The sequence below is a fragment of the Podarcis erhardii genome, assembly GCF_964252035.2.
Source record: "Podarcis erhardii genome assembly, chromosome: 15".
In the NCBI taxonomy this organism is placed as follows: Eukaryota; Metazoa; Chordata; class Lepidosauria; order Squamata; family Lacertidae; genus Podarcis; species Podarcis erhardii.
The window spans coordinates 40,364,529-40,385,376 of NC_138505.1; the positions used below are offsets into that span (position 1 = coordinate 40,364,529).

At 41.6% G+C, this 20,848-nt stretch overlaps 2 protein-coding genes across 9 annotated transcripts in view; one reads left to right on the top strand and one right to left on the bottom strand.

Annotated features, from left to right (window-relative positions):
* MPHOSPH9 (M-phase phosphoprotein 9) overlaps positions 1–15,507 on the bottom strand; it is a 49,530-nt gene extending 34,023 nt beyond the window's left edge. For 2 of the 8 annotated variants that reach the window (XM_081841596.1, XM_081841588.1), the window contains exons 1-4: positions 12,493–12,762; positions 10,500–10,560; positions 1,476–1,608; positions 117–267 (exon numbers count right to left, since the gene is read on the bottom strand). In XM_081841596.1, the coding sequence (XP_081697722.1) occupies positions 117–267; positions 1,476–1,579 (255 nt within the window). In that variant the 5' untranslated portion in view covers positions 1,580–1,608; positions 10,500–10,560; positions 12,493–12,762. Of the gene's footprint in view, positions 1–116; positions 268–1,475; positions 1,609–10,499; positions 10,561–12,035; positions 12,257–12,492; positions 12,764–15,006; positions 15,125–15,403 lie in introns of those variants that run through there. The other 6 variants (XM_081841592.1, XM_081841591.1, XM_081841597.1 and 3 more) reach the window with 6 other exon arrangements.
* On the top strand, positions 15,457–20,559 carry MTRFR (mitochondrial translation release factor in rescue; the record flags this gene model as incomplete). Its single annotated transcript, XM_081841648.1, has 3 exons — positions 15,457–15,648; positions 18,660–18,965; positions 20,305–20,559. 3 exons carry the CDS (start codon positions 15,457–15,459, stop codon positions 20,515–20,517), a joined length of 711 nt encoding a protein of 236 aa, XP_081697774.1. The 3' UTR covers positions 20,518–20,559.
* Positions 20,560–20,848: the final 289 nt, after the last annotated feature.

Genomic DNA, 20,848 nt, shown 5'->3' on the forward strand with positions numbered 1-20,848 from the left:
TACTTTCCCCCTACAATCACAGTATAGACTCTTACAATTTTTCATAACACGATGCTTTTGTAAGATTTCTTTTAATGTTTAAATGTTCTTGATCACTGAGAAAAAACGTTACCTACCTCACAGTTTTTCAATAGTTCTGAGTCACTATTCCGTTGAGCGTTTTGCATGAAGGAAGACAGAGGACCAACATCACAATGTATTACTGGAGGGATGGTTTTCCCTGAGAAACTGGAGATGCCATTTGGGTTTGAGAAGGGACTGCTGGCGCTGAAGAAAAAAAGTGAATTATTTATTACGCCAAATGCCAGACAAAGCTGTCTCTATAGTATTATGCTAGGAGCATAACTGCTTTGTGCTGAAAACAAAAAAGAACAGACCACAGGAAACACCTACAAAGAGGTAAAGAATTTCCCAACCTTGACAAGAAAGTTGTTAAACAGTGAAAATAACTGTCTGATCAATGCGAATGAGTGTATAGCACTCAAAATATACAATTATTACTATACTATTAATATCCAATAGTGTGGCTTCATTAGCAAACTAGTCTTTAGTGAGACCAGTGTGGTTCAGACATAACTAGGGACACACACATTCCAATGAAATTCATGAGACAGAGCTACTTAAGAAGATCTCTTCCCATTGAGTTTTCCCTCCAATTCTTCACAGCAGAAAATACAGAGCAGATCTCTGTACCTAAACTAACCTCCTTGGAAAGGGCATCTAAGACAAATAATGGTGACAAGAGATGTGAGTTCTAGGCCTGACCAATTTAAGAATTGACAAATTACCAGGCCTGGATAGCATCCACTTGAGTGTTCTCAAAGAACTCAAATATAAAACTGCTGATCTTTTAACAAAAATATGCAACTTGCCTCCAAGATCAGCCTCCATACCAAAAGACTTTTTTCTTGATGACTGACACATACGATATTTTTCCGAGTATAAATATGCCCCCATGCATAAGACGACCCCTACTTTTTTGAACCCAAAATTAAGAAATCAATATTTTAAACATCAAACAGAACTTTGATATTTAATAAAATATTCAAAGTTGTTAAGCTGAGCACACGGGACGGACAGTTCCACCCTGAGGCCCAGGTACGCCCAGTGGCACCCCCACTCCCACCTAGCTACACAACGGAGGACCGGTATATTTACTACCGTATATTTAAACATCAGCAGTGGCAGTAATGGTTAGCTGAGGTGCATGCATTGGTTGGCAGAAGTGGTTAAGTGAAATGACTGGTTGTTCCAGCAGCTTCTTCACAGCAGCCACAGGAAGGTAAGTGGTGCTTTTTTAAACTCCTGTGCATTCATCATCTGTTCATTTTTGACTAACTTTTTAAACAAAAAATCATCTTATACATAGAAAAATATATTAAGTTGCACTGAGTGTTGCACTTTTTGCTGAAATGACTGTCTATGCTAGAGTGCCTTTCTACTCTATTTGAAAAAAAAAAGCCTATCACATTTACCTGTTATTACCGACATCACAGCCAACAGAGTTCTGATCATCTCTCGTATTGGTGTCTACAGAAGCAGCCTCTTGATCAATTTTCACCAAGTCCAGGTTTTCCATATCTCATGCTTGCAAAGCATGTGGTCATCCTTTCAAAAAGAAAAAGAAAAATACGTGACACACCCACTTCAAAAAGAAGGAAGGAAAAGAAGGTACATCAACATTCAGTGTTCAAAATCATGGCAACTATTTACCAGTTCAACTTCATTAAGGTGCTTTCAGAATCTACGCTTGAAACTAGTATCTTCAAAGCTTCAGAAATCAAGTTGTTACTTGGCTGAACCCAAGCAATTGTTCCACATTTTCCTACACACGCCAGTCAAAACTGAGTAGTTGATTGTTTTCATCAAAAAGAGTGACTTCAGCAATTCAGCTGAAAATTCCCATGTCACAGATGAAGCTAAGAAACAGTTCTAAAAAGTCCCCTAAAACAGTTAATTACTCTATTTTGATTTGAGCCTCATCCACTCTTCCTATTACACCACATGCACATCAACACCTGCTATATGCTCATGACCAGTCAACATCTCCTGGGAAAATCATTTATTTAAACAAACATTTTCTAAGCACAATAAAACAATTCTACCCATCATGGATATCCACAACATTCTAACCAAATTCCCTGTCACTTCCGTCAATCTACCAATGCAGCTGAATACATGAATGCCACATCACCAACAAAGAAGAATCCTTAGAGGTTAAGACACCACATTGAGAAAGCAGGAATTAACCATTTTCCAGCACATAATGGCTGACCTACTTCTTCCCTTCCTCAATTCTGTGTGCATTAATTATTTGTGCTACATCCTCAGTTTCTCACCATACTGCAAACATAACATTTCCCTTCAAAAACTAGCTAAACCAGTGCAATGATAGTTGAACACAAGATTAGCCAAGAAATTAAACTATAAAAGCAAATCGTAAACTAGTTGCCAAATGTCTCCTAGGCCCACCTCAAGTTACTTGCACTGATTTTTAAAGCCCTAAACAACTGACTTTAACAATATGGGGTTGCAACATTAGACAACATTGGAGGAGGGATGTCGTTTGAGAAAATGAAAAAGGCCCACTCATATCCTGAGCCCAAGGGCTTCCTGAAACATGGAGCCACCCCTTGCTGTATGGTAGGCAGAAATTCAACAGGTTAAGCTTTCTCTAGTGGGGAAAAAGCTTTACTATTACTGTGCTCTCTGATTTTATGTTTTTGTCATACCCCCTAATCAGCAGCCATTTTGTGACTGGCTCCAAGAGAACTCTTTCAAAAGTTGTGCACTGCATGTGCACTGGTCCAAAAAGGTTGGCAACCCTTGTATAAATATAAAGGTAAAGTTATGCCTCTTGCACAAAAAGTTTCAAAAGTCCTAACAAAGATTAGAAATGTAATATATAATACAACTGTTTATCAAAGGCAATGCAAACAACAGGGTGATTGAAATGGATAAAAAGCTTCCTATCCCAATGAAGAAGGGGAGAAGAATGATAAATCACTCAGGTACAAACACCCTTCAGTGTAAGAAATAACCACGTATGGCAAAGGAACCAGGTTACCAGCCAAAGAAATGATCACATCCCTACATTTTCTCTACCTCAGCCTTTGGCTTCTCCTCTAGCTACCATCCTTCTGTTTGTCTGCTCCTCCACTTATCCATTTTCTTTACTGCAAATTTTCCCTTCAAAAATCAACCCCAAACCCCAGCCACTTAGTCCACAGGATTAGGGACTAGTAACCAGCAGCCCCTTGAGCTGGATCTAGCTTCTCGAAGGGTCATGTCAGAAGGGATGCAGAGACACACACAAGGCAGTTGAAAAAAAACTTGAAAAAAATGTTTAAAAAACAAGTAAAGTAATAAACAATTATGACTGTCATATTTAATCAACTGATTGGTTAATTTAACTCATTTTTTAAAAACCTTAATTGATTAAATAGGTGCCCCCAATTCATTGGGCAGATTTTTTTATTAAAAAAACTTATTCTTAATATATGTGGTTATAAAAACTGCAAATGGCAAGTACTGTGGTGAAAGTGGCATTCTCTTTTCTCTCACACAGGACGAATGCCTTTACAAAGATGCTATTTGCTATAACGCCTGCAGCATTTAAAATCAAAGCAAGTATGCTTACTAGTTCAGAAATAAATTCACACACCTCCAAATTTAAAATTAGATGAATCAGTAAACTAAAACTCTAAAGACTGGGTTCCAGCCCTACAAATCTGTGTCATTCATGATTACTTGGAAATAAGCCAATGCATTATTCCAGCATGGTTCTAATGTGAGGTCAATTTAATAGAAAAATGGAGAAAAAGGGGATGGAGAAAGCAAAAGAACTACCAGATTCATAGCCCTGCCAGTCTTGCATGAGTCAGAGAAGCTGGACAGAAGTGCAATGGGACTTAGGGCTGCAGCCTTAGTTCTGAACAAAGCAGTTAGGATCAGGTACAAGTGCCGTATTTTTCGCTCTATAAGACGCACCAGACCATAAGACGCACCTAGTTTTTGGAGGAGGAAAACAAGAAAAAAAATATTCTGTTTTTTTTTTTTTTAATAATTTTTATTGATTTTACAACATAAACAACATAAACAAAAAACAAATAAACATAACACGACTTCCCCGAACCTCCCCTTCACTGCATCCATATTTTAAAATTTTTAGCAATTCTTCATCCCATTTTTATATTTAATTCTCTTTAAAAAAAAAATTCTATTTTATAAATTCCGATTTATAGCTGTAATTCTTTGTATCCAATCCCTTGACATCTTAACATTCCGAAATTTTACAACAATTTTTAAGATAGATTTTAAATTTTTTCCAGTCCTCCTCCACTGTCTCTTTCCTCTGGTCACGGATTCTGCCGGTCATCTCTGCCAGTCCCATAAATTCAGTCACCTTGGTCTGCCATTCTTCCAGAGTAGGTAATTCTTTAGTCTTCCAATACTTCGCCAAAAGGATTCTTGCTGCTGTTGTTGCATACATAAAAAAGGTCCTATCTTTCTTTGGTACCAATTGGCCGACCATGCCCAGGAGAAAAGCCTCCGGTTTCTTTACAAATGTCCACTTAAGGATTTTCTTAATTTCGTTATAGATCATTTCCCAGTAGGCCTTAATCTTTGGGCAGGTCCACCAAAGGTGATAAAAAGTTCCTTCACATTCATTACACTTCCAACAATTGTTATTGGGCAAATGATATATCTTTGCAAGCTTGACTGGGGTCATGTACCACCTATAGATCATTTTCATTATGTTCTCTTTCAGGGCACTGCATGCCGTAAATTTAATACCTGTGGTCCATAACTGCTCCCAGTCAGCAAACATAATATCATGACCAATATCCTGTGCCCACTTAATCATAGCTGATTTAACCGTTTCATCCTGTGTATTCCATTTTAGCAGCAGATTATACATTCTAGACAAATTCTTAGTATTGGGTTCTAGCAATTCTGTTTCTAACTTTGACCTCTCCTTCTGAAATCCTAGTTTTCTGTCCTGCTTAAAAGTTTCATTGATCTGGAAATAATGTAACCAATCTCGGACTTTAGGTTTCAATTTCTCGAAACTCTGTAGTTTCAACTTTTCACCATCATATTCTATAATTTCACAATATTTTGGCCAATCTGTATCCATGTTCAGTCTTTTTACCGCCTTGGCTTCCATTGGTGACAACCACCTAGGGGTTTTACTTTCAAACAAATCTTTATATCGATTCCATACATTATACAATGCTTTCCTAACAATATGGTTTTTAAAATTTCTATGTACCTTTACCTTATCGTACCATAAATATGCATGCCAACCAAAGTTATTATCATAACCTTCCAGGTCTAGAATGTCTGTATTCTCAAGAAGTAGCCATGGTTTCAGCCAGCAGAAAGCTGCTGCTTCGTAGTAAAGTTTTAAGTCCGGCAGGGCAAAGCCCCCTCTATCCTTTGCATCAGTTAGAATCTTAAATTTTATTCTGGGTTTTTTGCCCTGCCAGACAAATTTAGATATGTCTTTCTGCCACTTCTTGAAACAGTCCATCTTATCTAGGATTTGCAATGTCTGGAACAGAAACAACAATCTCGGCAATACATTCATCTTGATAACAGCAATTCGGCCTAACAAGGAAAGTCTCAATCTTGACCATATATCAAAATCTTTCTTCACTTCAACCCAACATTTCTCATAATTATCTTTAAATAGGTTCACATTCTTAGATGTTAAATTCACCCCCAGATATTTTACCTTTTTAGTAATTTCCAAACCAGTTTCTCTTTGAAAACTGTCTTTTTCCCCCACCGTAAGATTTTTTTCCAACACCTTTGTCTTATGTTTATTTAATTTAAAACCTGCTACCTGACCAAATATTTCAATAAGTTCCAAAACTCTTTTTGTACTGGTTTCTGGCTGTTGTAATGTCAAAACTAGATCATCTGCAAATGCTCTTAACTTATAATGTTTAGTTCCGACCTGTATACCTTTAACCAGCTGGTCTCTTCTAATCATATTTAGGAAAACCTCCAGTACCGATATAAACAATAGAGGAGAGATTGGGCATCCCTGTCGTGTCCCTTTCTCTATTGGAATTTCGTCCATAACCATACCATTTACAATTAGTTTGGCCTTTTGCTCAGAGTAAATTGCACTTATACCATTTTCAAAGTTCTTGCCTACCCCCATCCCTTGGAGATTCCTCTTCATAAAGCTCCAACAAATATTGTCAAAGGCTTTCTCTGCATCCACAAAAATCAAAACAGCTTTTCTATTTATGTCAGTTTCCAGAAGTTCTAGAATATCTATAATATTCCTCACATTATCTGACAATTGCCTGCCTGGTAGAAAGCCTGTTTGGTCCCTGTGAATCTCCTCTAACAACACTTTTTTGAATCTTTTTGCTAAAATGTCTGCAAAAATTTTATAATCCACATTCAAAAGTGATATAGGGCGATAATTCTTAACTTGATGTTTCTCAGTTTCTGTCTTCGGTATAAGTGAAATGAATGCTTCCTTCCACGATTCGGGAGCCTTTTTCCCTTCCAAAATTTGATTGCAGACTTCTTTCAATGGTTGTATTAACCAATCCTTCAGTACTTTATAATATCTCGCGGTTAGTCCGTCTGGTCCTGGTGATTTTCCCAGCTGCATATCCTGAATGGCGCTCTCTATTTCTTGATCTGTAATTTTCTCATTCAAACTCCTTCTATTATTTTCAGAGATTTTTGGTAGGCCGTATTTTCCGATAAATTCTTCTATCTCCTGTTCGTTTTTTGGCCCTTGTTTGTATAATTTCTTGAAGAAACTTTGAAAACAATTGCTTATCTCATTTGGTTTATTAATAAACTTCCCATCTACTTCAAGTGATGTCACTGTATTCAATTTTTGCCTCTTTTTCAGTTGCCAAGACAGTAGCTTCCCACATTTATCTGCGGACTCAAAAGTCTTTTGTCTCATTTGTTTAATTTTCCATTCTATTTCCTGATTCATCAATTCCATATATTGTGTTTGATAGAATTTTATTTCTCTTAATATCTCATGAGATTTAGGCTTAGATCTCAATTTCTTCTCCCCTTCTTTTATTAGGTTCCAAATTTTCTCTTTCTTCTCATTCTGTTTTTTCCTCTTTATTGAATTCTGTTGTATTAGGAAGCCACGCATCACGGCTTTACTTGCATCCCAAATAACTCTTTTTTCGGTGTCTGATCTCATGTTAATCTCGAAGTAGTCTTTAAGTGTTTTTTGGGCCTTTTTACAAATTTCCTCATCTCCAAAGAGGGTGTCATTCATTCTCCATCTAAAGGTTCCAGCTGTTGTCAGTTTCATTTCCATCTTGACAGCATTGTGGTCAGAACAGGTCTTTGGGCAGATTTCTATTTTTTTAACCTTCGATGCCAGATTACTAGAAGTCCATATTTGATCAATTCTAGTCCATGTCATTTTTGCTTCAGAGAAAAAGGTCCCCTCCCTTTCCAGAGGGTTCCTAGTTCTCCAAATGTCAATCAGGTCCATAGTGTCAGTCAGTTCAAAGAAAGTCTTTGGTAGTCTTCCATCATTAGATATTGTTTGTCTTTGGGCCTTGTCCATGTTTGTGGAGACGACTCCATTCATATCACCCATCATTATGATTTTAAAATCCAAAAAGTCCATTAAAGTCTCGTGCAACTTCTTGAAAAATTCAGCCTTCCCCTCGTTTGGTGCATAAACTCCAACAATCAACATCTTTTCTCCATAAATTTGAATTTCCACTGCCAGGTATCTTCCTTGGTCATCCTTAAAAATCAGTTTTGGTTCAAATTTTTCCTTAACATAAATCACAACTCCTCTTTTCTTAACTCTATCTGATGAAATAAATTCTTGTCCTAATCTCTTGTTTATTAAAAGTTTTCTATGTATCCTGGCAATGTGGGTTTCTTGTAGGCAGATTACATCTAGATGTTCTTTCTTTAATAGATGAAATACTTGGCCCCTTTTTCGAGGGTGGTTCAAACCATTACAATTCCAGCTGTAGAGTTGCAGAGACATTTTTGTTATTGGGTAGCTCTTCCACCGACTGCACCAAGTTGTTGTTCCTCCTCGGTCGGTGCTCGGTTCAGTCCAAATGATAGATTTGAAATGTCCGGTACTTCCCCCTCACTAACAGTTCCTTTCTGAAGATCCTCTTGATTTCTTTCCAAAAAGAGTTCTTTATCCTGGTTTGATTTTATTTTAATTTTCTTCCCTTTAAAGTTAAAGGACAGCCCTTGTGGAAATTCCCACCTGAATGGGATATTATTCTGTTTAAGTAGATCAACTAATTCTTTAAATTGAGATCTAACCTCCAAAAAATATTTAGGAATATCCTTGAAAATCTGGATCTGAGAATTTTTAATGACCAAGGCCTTCTGGAAATGTAGGTTCAGTATTTTGTCTCTTTGTTCCTTTGATCCCAGGGTAATTAAACAATCTCTTGGCTTCTTCCCTTGCTTCCTGCCAATCCGAAAGGCTGAGGTTATCACAAATTCATCTTCTTCTCCATCTAGCTCATCATTCCAAAAATCTTGAAATTTATCTGTGAGGAATTCCCCAAGCTTGTCCTCTTCCTCTTCTGGAACCAGTCTTAGTTTCAGGTTCTTGCTTTTCCTTTCCAGTTCTAGTAGGGCTAATGCTGTATCATGTTCATGTACTTTTTTTGCAATAGGCGCAAACTTTCCTTTGGTTTCTTCGGCAGTAGACCTAGCACTCTCAGCTATTCTCCTTGTTTCCGTAGACTCTTGAACCAAACGGTTTATAGAATCTGTGTTAGATGAAATTGTTGTTGTGTTCAGGTCTAATCTTGTTGTCAACTCCGTCAGTTTCTTAGAGTTCTCTGTAGACTGTTTAGTAAGTTCTGCAGATTGCTTGGTGAGTACTTCTAGTGACTGATTTATTTTGAGCAGAGCCTGTGTCATTGACTCCATTGATGCTGCTGTTATTTTTTCTTGTGCAGCTGCTGCTCCTGATAAAGAGCCTCTTTTTTGAGCTTGTTTTTGAGCCTGCTTTGTTTTACTTCTTGTTGAAATCTCTTCTGGCGGGTTGCTCATAACTCAAGGTCATTCACACAGGAAAGTTGCAAGTGGAAAGTCCCGCTGGATACACCGTAATGCAACTAAAGCCCTCTAGAGGGGGAAATTGTAACCATCCAAAGTCACCCACAACAAAGAAACAGAAAGTCCAGAGGCAAAAGTCCCACTAAGAGTCTTTAATTTGTAGCACTTTACTGTTAAAATTGTAATCCACCAAAGTCCCGTTAATATGTTTCAAATAAGTCTTATTTTATAACCACTGTCCTTTGACAGCTCACTTGACAGTTCCTTTTTCAGGCGATCGCTGCTCCGGCAGCCTGACCAGAAGTGTCGGCAGCAGAGGTTTTTTATTCCTTATCCCTTTCTATTGCAGGTTAAATTAATTCTGTTTCCTCCCCCCCTTCCCCTGCACTACAGGGGGGAGATCCTTTCGATGTCTGGTCTAGTAAAAGTTAAAAAGAAAGTCCATTTAAACACAGCTCGGTCTTTTCATTGCTCCGTTAATCATGCAGATCCGGGAGGCTGACTTCCTTAATTTTTACCTTCCCGTTTTCAGCCAAATCTTCTGGATTTTTAAGTCCCGTTTTAATTTTGCGTTCTTACTCACGGGTATTGTTGTTGCCAATCGTTAGTTTCAGAAAGAAATCGGCGCTCTCCGTTAATGGCGACGCGGCTTCACTCCGTAAGCTGGGTAGCGATCCTCAGCACCGCGCTCACCCCGATGCCGCTCCGGAGCCTTTAAAAAAGGCTTTAAAAGGCTTTAAAAAGGCTCTTTCACGATGCCGGGGGGGCGCAAAGGTGCCCACCGAATCTCCTTGCTCACAGGCTTCAGCGCCTGTGATTTTAGGGGTCCCCCGCTTGCCGTAGCGGGTAAGACCCGAACTTACGGAGCAGTCCTGCCTCGGAGCTCGAGGCTAGGACCGCCATCAAACGCTGGCGCCGACCGGAAGTCGAAAAAAAATATTCTGAATCTCAGAAGCCAGAACAGCAAGAGGGATCGCTGCGCAGTGAAAGCAGCAATCCCTTTTGCTGTTCTGGCTTCTGGAATAGCTGCGCAGCCTGCATTCGCTCCATAAGACACACACACTTCTCCCCTTACTTTTTAGGAGGGAAAAAGTGAGTCTTATAGAGCAAAAAATACAGTAATATGTGTTGTTTCCATCTGTTTAATTTACACTAAGATTTAATTGTCATTCTTTCACCGTCTTCCAGATTTCCTAGCTATCACCTACCATCACATCCAGTTGGCGAAGGGGTTAGGATATCACTAAGACTGATGAGAATCACACTGAAATATCCAAAACAAAACAAATTCCTTCCAGTAGCACCTTAAAGACCAACTAAGTCAGTTCTTGGTATGAGCTTTCGTGTGCATGCACACTTCTTCAGATACACACTGAAATATCCAGTTAGTGATTAAGCTTGCTGGGTGACCTTGGGCTAGTCACTCTCTTAGCCTAACTTACCTCACAGGGTTGTTGAAAGGATAAAATGGAGTGGGGGAACCTTGTATGTTGCCTTGAGCTCCTTGGAGAAAAATGGAATAGAAATGTAATTAATAAATAATAAAACAAATTTGTGGTAAGCACTGGCATAAGAGGGGAGGACAGTGGTGCTTTGCCTTCACTTATTTACCTGCAGAAGATACATGGAAAGACTTAACAGACTGAAGTTAGACAAAGTTGTTTTTCTTCCATCATGCCAACAGCAAAATCTTTACCTGCTTAATTTCTACCAGTGAGAAAGCTGTTGAAGGCATATGAGCAGAGCCGATTTTCTAAAAGTGGCTTGAGTGTATAACAGCAGTTAAAAATTGAGCCCGCAATCCAATTCATACTGATTTGGGAGCAAATTCCATTGAATTCAGAGCAGCTAACTTCTGAATCAACCATCAAACTGCACAAATGGAAGAAAGGTCCCTGTTCAAACTTCCCCTCAGTCATTACAAAGAAATGGCCGTAGGTCACAGATTCCCATTTACAATATGGAGAGAAAAGTATTGATCTTCTTTATAAGGTAGTTGCGGCTCCCAGTGCTTTTCTTCTTGGGAAAAAAAAGGTGCTGGTACTGTGTACAATTTACCTCCAGGAAAAAAAGCAGTGGACTGGCCTCTATATGTTAAACTACAAGTCTCATCATCCCTGACCACTGGCTATGCTGGCTGGGGCTGATAAAATCTAAAGTTCAATAAAAATATTTTAGCCCCCCCCCCCAAGTCCCCTACTCCTATTGCATAGGGTAAGATACAATCTACAGGAAGTGCTCTGAAAAATCTAAAGCAGTTGAAGTATTATTAAACATGCTCTTTTAACATTCCTGCAATATCAGTACTTTCCTTCAATCCTTATTTTTTTATCCTTATTGTATTTATTGATCCAGTGCATTTCAGACCCTACTGATCCTTCAATAAATGCATTTTTAAGGACGACGCTTTTTTTTGCTTCCACTTCCCCCCTTCTGTCTTTAAATCATTTTTTTAAAAAGAAAGCATGTCCCTACTCACAAAGTTCATTGTTTTTAACTATCACAGCACATCACGTTTGAGGCATTTTATAATTACTGCTGCTTCCATCTTATCTTGCCCTTTTCCCTCTAATGGCTCTAATGCAAGCAACTTATATTGAATATGTATATACTGCCAATCCACATACAGGGCACCGTAGAAAGAACAGTCATCACTATTTCCTACCCCAAAAGGGCTTATCATAAAAAAATAGATATCAGAAGCAAAAGGGGGAAGGCAGTGGGAAAGGGAAGCAGGGACAAGCAGAAGAATAAATGATCGTTTCACTTATTACTGTATACAGTACATACTTTCGGCTTAGTTACAACATAGCATATAGGGATGATCTTACATAAGATAAAGAACTAGAAAGCATGAAAACAAAAACAATAGGAGCACTTAAAAAGCAACCTTCCTCTCCATCTACACTATTTTATTATTATTATTATTATTATTATTATTATTATTACTACTGTATTATTATTATTATTATTAAACTCTCATATCCTCTCATCAAAGAGCTCAGGAGTGGAATCCCGCCCCCTTTTCCCGTCAAGTTGTTTATTTTCCCTTCGACCCTCCTCTCCAGAACCCTGCGAGGCGGGCAGCGCTGAGGCAGCAACTGGCTCCAATTCACCCGGCGCGAGTCGGAGGCTGAGCGGAGAGAGGACTCGAACCCGGGCCGCCTCGCTCTTCCTATTACACGCGCGCCCCCCCCCCTCGCCCCGAGGCTTCCGCCAGACCCACTTCGCGAAGATCTTGCCTCCCAATTCTGCAGCCCAACCTTCCTGCGTCCTGATTGGCTGGCTCTGGAATGTTGACGAGCGAGGCCAGGCGTTGATTGGCTAACTGGAGCGCCGCTCTGCAGCCCGAGGGCTCGTCCGAAGGCCCTGGCCAAACCCGCCCCCGTCAAAAGGCCAACAGCCGTTATATTCCAGAAACATCCGGTCGCTTACCTGCATTTCGAATCGCTGGCCTAGTCGGGGGGGGGGGAGAAAAACAGCGGCTCCCGCGTTTTTTCCTTCCCCCACCTCAGAGAGAGAGACGTCAGGCTGTAAACAACGGCGACCGCGGCGGGCTCTTTCCCCTCGAGCCCCCTCCCCTCAGGGTTGGCGGTTGAGATTCGAAGCTTTTTCAAAGCAGACGCAAGAGGCTCGCGAGGCGGCTTCTCCCGGACGGTTATTGGCTGCTCCGAGCCGCGCGCCGGGGTGGGACGCGGGATGCGATTGGCTACCCAACAACGGGGGGGGGGGAGCGGAGGGGCGTGGAATGGGAGCTTCGCTGCCATTGGGTGGTGCGGGCAGCGGGCTGGCGCAGCTCGGCTGACTCCAGGCTACGCTAGCGCGGTGGCAAGGCGAAAGGCCCGTCGCGTAACGGGTCGTGCTCTGTGATTGGCTTTCCGCCGCCCCTATTGGAGTGGAACCTTCATGGAGTGGCGGACGGGGGCGCTCTCTTTCTCTCCCTCTGGTCAGCGAAGTAAATAGACGGCGGCGCATGCGCAGACAGGCTGGGCCTTCTTCTCTCAGGCGAGCTGACCCGTCCCGCAGTAGGTAAGAGGCGTTGTTGTTGTTTAGTCGTTTAGTCGTGTCCGCCTCTTGGTGACCCCCTGGACCAGAGCACGCCAGGCACTCCTGTCTTCCACTGCCTCCCGCAGTTTGGTCAGACTCATGCTGGTCCAACCATCTCGTCCTCTGTCGTCCCCTTCTCCTTGTGCCCTCCATCTTTCCCAACATCTTTTTCCAGGGAGTCTTCTCTTCTCATGCGGTGGCCAAAGTATTGGAGCCTCAGCTTCAGGATCTGTCCTTCCAGTGAGCACTCAGGGCTGATTCCCTTCAGAATGGAGAGGTTTGATCTTCTTGCAGTCCATGGGACTCTCAAGAGTCTCCTCCAGCACCAGAATTCAAAAGCATCCATTCTTTGGCGATCAGCCTTCTTTATGGTCCAGCTCTCACTTCCATACATCACTACTGGGAAAACCAGAGCTTTTACTATACGGACCTTTGTTGGCAAGGTGATGTTCTTACATTCCAGGTTCCTATGCAATATTTTTCTTTACAGCATTGGACTTTCCTTTCGCTTCAAGGCATATGCGCAACTGAGCGTCCTTTCGGCTTTGGTCCAGCCGCTTCATGAGCTCTGAATCTACTTGTACTTGTCCTCTGCTCTTCCTCAGTAGCATGTTGGACGCCTTCTGACCTGAGGGGATCATCTTCCCGTGTCATAACTTTTATATGCCTTTTTTCTTTGTCCATGGAGTTTTCTTGGCAGGGATACAGGAATGGCTTGCCGGTTCCTGCTCCAGGTGGATCACGTTTGGTCAAAACTCTCCACTATGACCTGTCCATCTTGGGTGGCCCTGCATGGCATAACTCATAGCTTCTCCAAGTTATTCAAGCCCCTTCGCCACGGCAAGGCAATGATCCATGAAGGGGACGAGCGTTAGCAGAGCGCTTTTCTGCTTTTCCTCCGGCCTAGGTGGAAGTGCAATGGGCAGGGTTCCCAGTCCCCACCTCGGCCATCGATTGAGAGGGCTTTCACTCAGTTGCAGAAGAAACCCAGGAGTCCTGCGCCCCCGCCCCAAACCTCCCCTCCCCTACAAAACCGGAATCCAGCAGCCCTTCCCCAAGGAGGACCCAGGAGCCCGAACCTTAGGCATGTATTTTTTGCATTTATAGCCCACCCTTTTGTTCTTGGAGCTCAACGTGACGAGCACATGATTCTTCCCACCTTCCTTTAATCACCACAACAAGCCTGTGAGGTAGGTCAGCGACTGGCCCAAGATCTAATTACAGCTAAAAAGGTCATCAAACAAAGATTGGAGGAGGTTGATTTGCAACAAAATCTTACTACAGGTGGAGGTACATGTTCCCCGATAAATCAGGGCATTACATCTATGTCCCAGATACCTCAATATCTGTCTACCTTATCGGCTGCGTCGCATAGATTCGCATTTGTTAGAGCCAGATTTAATGTGTTCCCCTCAAATGTGCTGAGCAATAGATTTTCTAACGGTAAAACCTCTGTTTTATGCGCATGTGACAACAAATCAATAGAATCCCTTTATCATATCTTGTTTAATTGCCCCTTATACACTGTTACCCGATCAAGGATTCTGAGTTCAATCATTCTGGAAATTGTTGCTAAACCACCTGAATTACATCTAGCTTATCTACTCCAGGACATTGACTCTTATAGAACATTACAGGTTGCCAGATTCCTGATTTCAGTTCTTTCATATAAAAGACTTCATGGAATGCTGCATGACTATTAAAAATCTAGTAAACTCTAAGCACCATCTTTATCTTCAAGGCCATAATACGGTACATCTAGAGATTGTAAGTAGTGTGATGGAGATTATGCGTTGAAATATTTTAGTTGATATTTTAGAATGTAAAATGCTATTTTTATCTATTGATTTGTTTTACCTTGTGGGCTTATAGCCGAATAAAGTATTATCTATCTATCCTCACCTCAGATGTGGAGCTGGGATTGCAACCCAGAGTCTTGCTGCCCAAGTACATCCAGAGCCAAGAATGGAGCCCAAGAGTCTTCTTGTTGCACCTACAGCATGTAGCCTGGAGTCTTCCACTTATAAAACAGAGGCAGGAACATGACAGGCAGGGTGCCTGTTGCCTTTTGACTTAGAAACCAAACCCTTAAAATTGACAGCTGCCTTAGATTTGCACCATGGAAACCATGTCACCAGGACATCAAGGGAGACTGGGAGCAATTGGGCTACTAGAGCAGCATTAGGCTGGAAGGGTCAACAGACAAGTTTGTATTTTCCCCTGGCAGCTGCCCAGCTGCTTGCAGAGCCCTACCTCGTTTTGAAAACCCAGACACAAAAGTATAGCAACATCTACTCACTCTTGCCATGATGAACGGTGGCCAACCTGTGTTTAATCTATCATTTGGTTGCAATGCCTTGCAGTCTTCCTAGGAGGTCCTACAGAGGAAATCCTGATGCAGCCTTTTCCCCTGGCAACGGATGTGGCCAGCAGTGGATTGTGACTTCAGCACAGAGTGAAATGGGGTGGGTGGATGGGAAGATGAGCAGTGGGGAACGTGTCTTCAAAGCAGTGTACTTCATTTCAAACAAAATGCTTGAGGGGGTATGTTTTGTTCATTGCTTCATTTTTTATTTTATTTTTAATTGTTTAAATTGGCATCAGAAATGCATCATCATCTGGAAGACCGCATTTCTTGAACAGAGAAGCTGGAGTTTTGTGGCTGGTGGACATATTCTGTTCTGTGATGGTGTTGCTCTGGAATGGAGCCTTCAAATTGGAAATGCTCTGCTGGTATCTTGGGGGCAGGAGAGAGCAGAATATCATTAACAGATGCTAGCATCAGTGAAACCTTAGAAGGGAGGTGTACTTTAACGTTTTTTGTTTTTTAATTGCCTTCTTAAACTAGAAGGTATGGTATATATTTATTTTAAAAACTCAGTACCATTATTTATCAAATCTCATTATTCCATTGTTTGACTTCAGTAACCTATTTTGGCTGCTGCTGCTTCTTTTTAAAAAATCTGAATCAGCTATATTCCATTTTTGGCTAAGCTTTTCTTTCTTCCACCCACTACTTATTTCTTGGCAGTATCCTGGAATTCAGTTTAAAGTTACTGGGATTAGTTGCCCTATTAATTTAATACTGTGGATGGTAAGAGGAGGAAGAAACCTGCACTATGTATTTAAATTTCCAAATGCACTGAGAGATGAAAAAGCAATATGATCTCCTGCCCTCTCTCCTTTCAGTTCTTGTTATCTACTCCTTCACCTGCCTGTCCCATTATTTATTACAGTTGACATGGGAGGGACTGGACAACAGAATAAGAACATAAGAGGAGCCTGTTGGATCAGGCCAGTGCCCCATCTAATTCACCATCTCACAGTGACAAACCCACATGTAGGACCTAAGCACAAGAAGACTTCCCTCCTGCGGTATTCAGCTTGTATAGGTAGCCTTTGCCATCATAGCGCTTTTCAGATGTTCAGACTACAATCACCACCTGGCTCAGTCTAATGGGAGTTGTAGTCCAAGACATCTGGATAGTAGAGCTGTAAGGCATTGTTTTCTATTTCACCCTTTATTCATTGCAAGCAACGCTGTTTCTGTTGCACTGCAGCTTATCTTCCACCAAAACCCACATTCTTCATCTTGCTGTCCACTGTAGCAAAATTACATAACTTAAATAACTGATGATGTAAGTTACATATCCATGCAAATGGAGAGGGGAGTAATCAGTTGCATATTGTTTGTATAGTCAAAGCAACAACAACAGTGAATAATATTCACTGGATTGATTTGTGTGCTGGATGGGGCAAATAATTGGCAATTCCTGTTTCCATTTCTTTTTGGTCAGAATTCTCCAGCATCCCCTGTGAAAGGTACTGTGCTAGCAAAGGGGAAGGATTTGGTGGAAGAAAAAGGGTTGAATCTGTTTTCACTGCATTGTCAGGGAACATAAAGTTACTTCGTAGACCAAGTTGCAGCCTGGCAGTCCTAAGGAAGAGCAAAGAGCTGCTTTCTTCCCATTGCTTGATCACTTTCTTTGAAAACTTTTATTACTTTTGCCAAATCCAGACATATTTAAGCTGGAAACCCAAAAGGCATATATTTAGAATCATTTTAGCAAAATGAAGCGCCTGTTTGCCCACAGACCAGTTCAGGGTTAAGCATTCCAGGGCAGTGCCATCATGGAACATGTGACCAGCAGCTGCAGCATGACCTCCTACTTGTCTGTATAATCGGTGCTCTTCTGGGTGAAGATGTGTTTTCCACTTCTGACTATTGCTTGGAATTTGTCCAGACAAATCAGTAGTGATATTGGTGATTTCTATAGCCTTGTAATTTTATAATAATTACAATTCTGGTTTTGCAAGGAAGCATTTACTTCCTCCCCTATCTCTTGGTTTCTGGTGCCACCAAGTGAGCATTTTGGCTCATTGAAAATATTTGGTTTTTCTGTACCCTTTGGATTAGCAATTGCTAAGGGGTACTGTGAGCAGAAACCTGTTTGGTCTTCCTCTACAGAAATGGAAGTCCTTTCAGTTTGTGTTTTTAATTTAAGCAAATAAATGATTTACAATTGGTCCAATATACATAAAACAGAGTTGGATAAATCACTCAAATAAAGCAAAAGTTTCCTAATAATGTGTGTGTAGCAGCATTATCTTGACCCCGAAGCCTTTTCAATTTGATCATGTGAAGATTGGGGTACCTGTGGATAAATACTTCCAAGGCCACATTCCACAATTTGTGTGCTGGCACAGTGGCCAGGTGAGTGTTCAGATGTGGCAGGTGTTAGAATCAGGCTGTTAGTCTTGCTCCCTTAATCATAGAGTGGCTTTGTTCTCAGAAAAAGAGACATCAAGCTGGAAAGGTTAATTGCCACTTGTCTGAGTAACAGAAAAAGACCGTGGCCAGTTTTTTTACTCCTCTCTTTTTTTTTCCATGAAAAGATTAACTTCAGCCAGAAGTTGGAAAAGCACCCTGTACTGTTTAGTAACAAGATGATATTTCAGTTTGGGGACTGGGAGAGGGAGAGAGTTCAGGGGTGGAGAAGGCTCAAAGGAAGGATAGCAACTACCGGTATATCCAAGCCCTACCCACATCATATGAGATGTTGGTGTTGTGTGGTGTCATGGGTGGGATTAAATCATCAGACAGGATATCATTTCTTTTGACAGTTAAGTCCTCTCCTGCTACCCTGGAATGTAATGTGAAGTCAGCAGAGTCAATGAAAACAGACAGCTTGTATTCCACACTGCAGTGGTGTAGTCTGAGGGGAAAAATAAAAAAGAGTCCCATCCTCCACCACCAAAAGCACAGCACCATAAAGTGCATGTGTACAAAAGGCTGTGGCTGAATAGTAAGCAACTGCTTTGTGCCCTCATGGTCACAGGGTCAATCCCTGGCAGCTTCAGATAGGGCTGGGCAAGAACCTTGCCTGAAATCATGGAGAGCCTCTGCCAGTCAGTGAAGACAGTACTGAGCTAGATAGACCAATGGTCTCACTCAGTATAATGCTTCTTCTTATGTTCCACTGGATGTTAGGGCCAGATATACTGACAGTTACTTATGAGTATTTTCTTGGCTTTTCTCCTATTGTTTAAATTAGGAGTCCTCATCTCCAGAGTTTTCTATGCCTCCCTCAAGTTTACCGCTCTTGACAAACACATTGAATGGACTAAGTGGTTTCCCTCTGGCATCAAGGCTTTGGTGGAAGTCGCGTTTTTTAATGCCTTGGTGGCCCAGACCGTTGCTCCTTGAAGTGGGAAAGAAGAGCTTCAGAGACCTCCTTCCTCTACATGAGGCTGACCTAGAAGAGCAGTTTGTCCGTGGCTCTGGACCTGGAGGCCAAGCAACCAATAAAACCAGTAACTGTGTGGTCCTGAAACATCTTCCTTCAGGAATTGTAGTCAAGGTGAGTTGCTTGACTTTGCTCCACGTCTGCTTCTGTGGCAAGTTTCACTAGTTTTCTGCTTCACGTAATACAGTGTTTAGTACAACAGAGATTTGTAAAAAGCTTGTCCACTGGAGTGAGAGTTGTGTTCAGGTGATCAGCCAGGAAGCTTCCATACCACAAAAAACTATATACTGTTGGATAGGCATATGGGCCAATAAGGCTGAGGTGTGCGTTCTTCACATTCCTGAGAAGCCCCATGTGTAGCATCCAGGTCACATCAGCTAGAATGGGTAGAGCAGGGATAACTAACATGGTGCCCTCCATACATTTTGGACAACAATTCCATTTTCATAAAATTTGTGTATCACTTGATTGTAGAAATAACCTCAAAGCAGTCTTCTGAAGAAGTGTGCATGCACACGAAAGCTCATACCTAGAACTAACTTGGTCTTTAAGGTGCTACTGGAAGGAATTTTTTTATTTTGTTCAGTCTTCCCTGACAGTGATGTTGCAGCGATCCTGGGAAATGTAATCCAAAACATCTGGTGAGCACCATGTTGGCTATCTCCAGTCAGATTCATGAGAAAATCTGTTTTGGGAGTCTAATTCAAAGGAATTGTCAGCATGTGGTGCATCCACCAAGAGTCTATAGGTAGTTCTTGAAATCATGATTCTGTGAGGTAGGAAACAGATGACAAAGGCACCTTTCAACAGGCGGAGACTGAACTGCCATTTCATCAGTAGAGTAGGGGTGGGCAGTGTCAGGTTTTCAACACTGCAGTGTATCACCAGGCAAACGTTGTGATCTGGTGGTACATCGCAATGTTCAAAACCCTGCTTCCTACCACAGCGCTACAAGATGGGGTGAAATCACTGAGGTCATTTCACCAGGGCGCTTTGCCACACCAGAGAGAAAAGAGCTAAGCAGCCCCATCCTTTTCCGGCTTGCACTTGGGGGGCAGTGGCCACGTAACAATCCTAGCTTATTTTAATGGTTTGCATCTCCCCCACCGTCAGGAGCTGCCAAAAGTGCATAAACATGGAGAACAGTGAGGCTTGGTCCATTGTACTGCCTTTATGTCTCTAGCCCTTGCCTTTCCTTCCACTCATCTACAAGACTTCTGCCGCCTTCCAGCATCCTACAGCCACATAGGGATGGCTCCATAAATCCTCTTTCAAGCTTCTAGAGTCCTTTTGTGCCTCTCTAGCCTTCTCATCTGCTTCCTTCTCTGAGATTTTTCTTTCCCAGACAAAGTAGTTCTGTATCACCAGGCCTGCAATAGCATTTCTAACTTTCAGGATGGGGCTGGCTCCAATCCCCTAAGCAAATTATTTTTTCTCCCCGCCCTCCTCCTAGTGCCATCAGACAAGATCAGTGGAGCAGAACCGTAAAAAAGCTAGAGAGATCCTCCAGGAGAAAGTGGATGTTTTCTACAAAGGTGAAACCAGTGATGTTGTTAAGGAGAAACTGGAATTTCAGAAGAAAAAGCAGGAGAAGAAGAGGCGAGCAAAAGAAAATCTTGAAAGGAAAAGGCATTTGAAAGAAATGCAAGCATTAGAGGATAAATAAACAGGATTGGGCAGTTGTGGGTTTTGGTTGGGTTGTTTTTTTTTTTTAAAAAAACCCCTCATCCAATTTGGTGTGCCTGGGAGGGGGACACCTGCCTGGTTGTGGTTTTTTAGAATTGTGAGAAAAACTGCTTCCAGTTCAGAGGCAAAAATGCAAGTGATGGTACACTGTGACGTTTGTAGATGTTCATCATTCCATCGTTTCAGATGGAAAAGAGCTTTTCTACCTTTGCGGTAACCAGCAATTGAGCCTACAAACCAACCTTGCCTCACTCTTAAGAAGTTACTGCATCAAACATGTTCCAGATGGAACCAGATGGATGCCCCTTGTT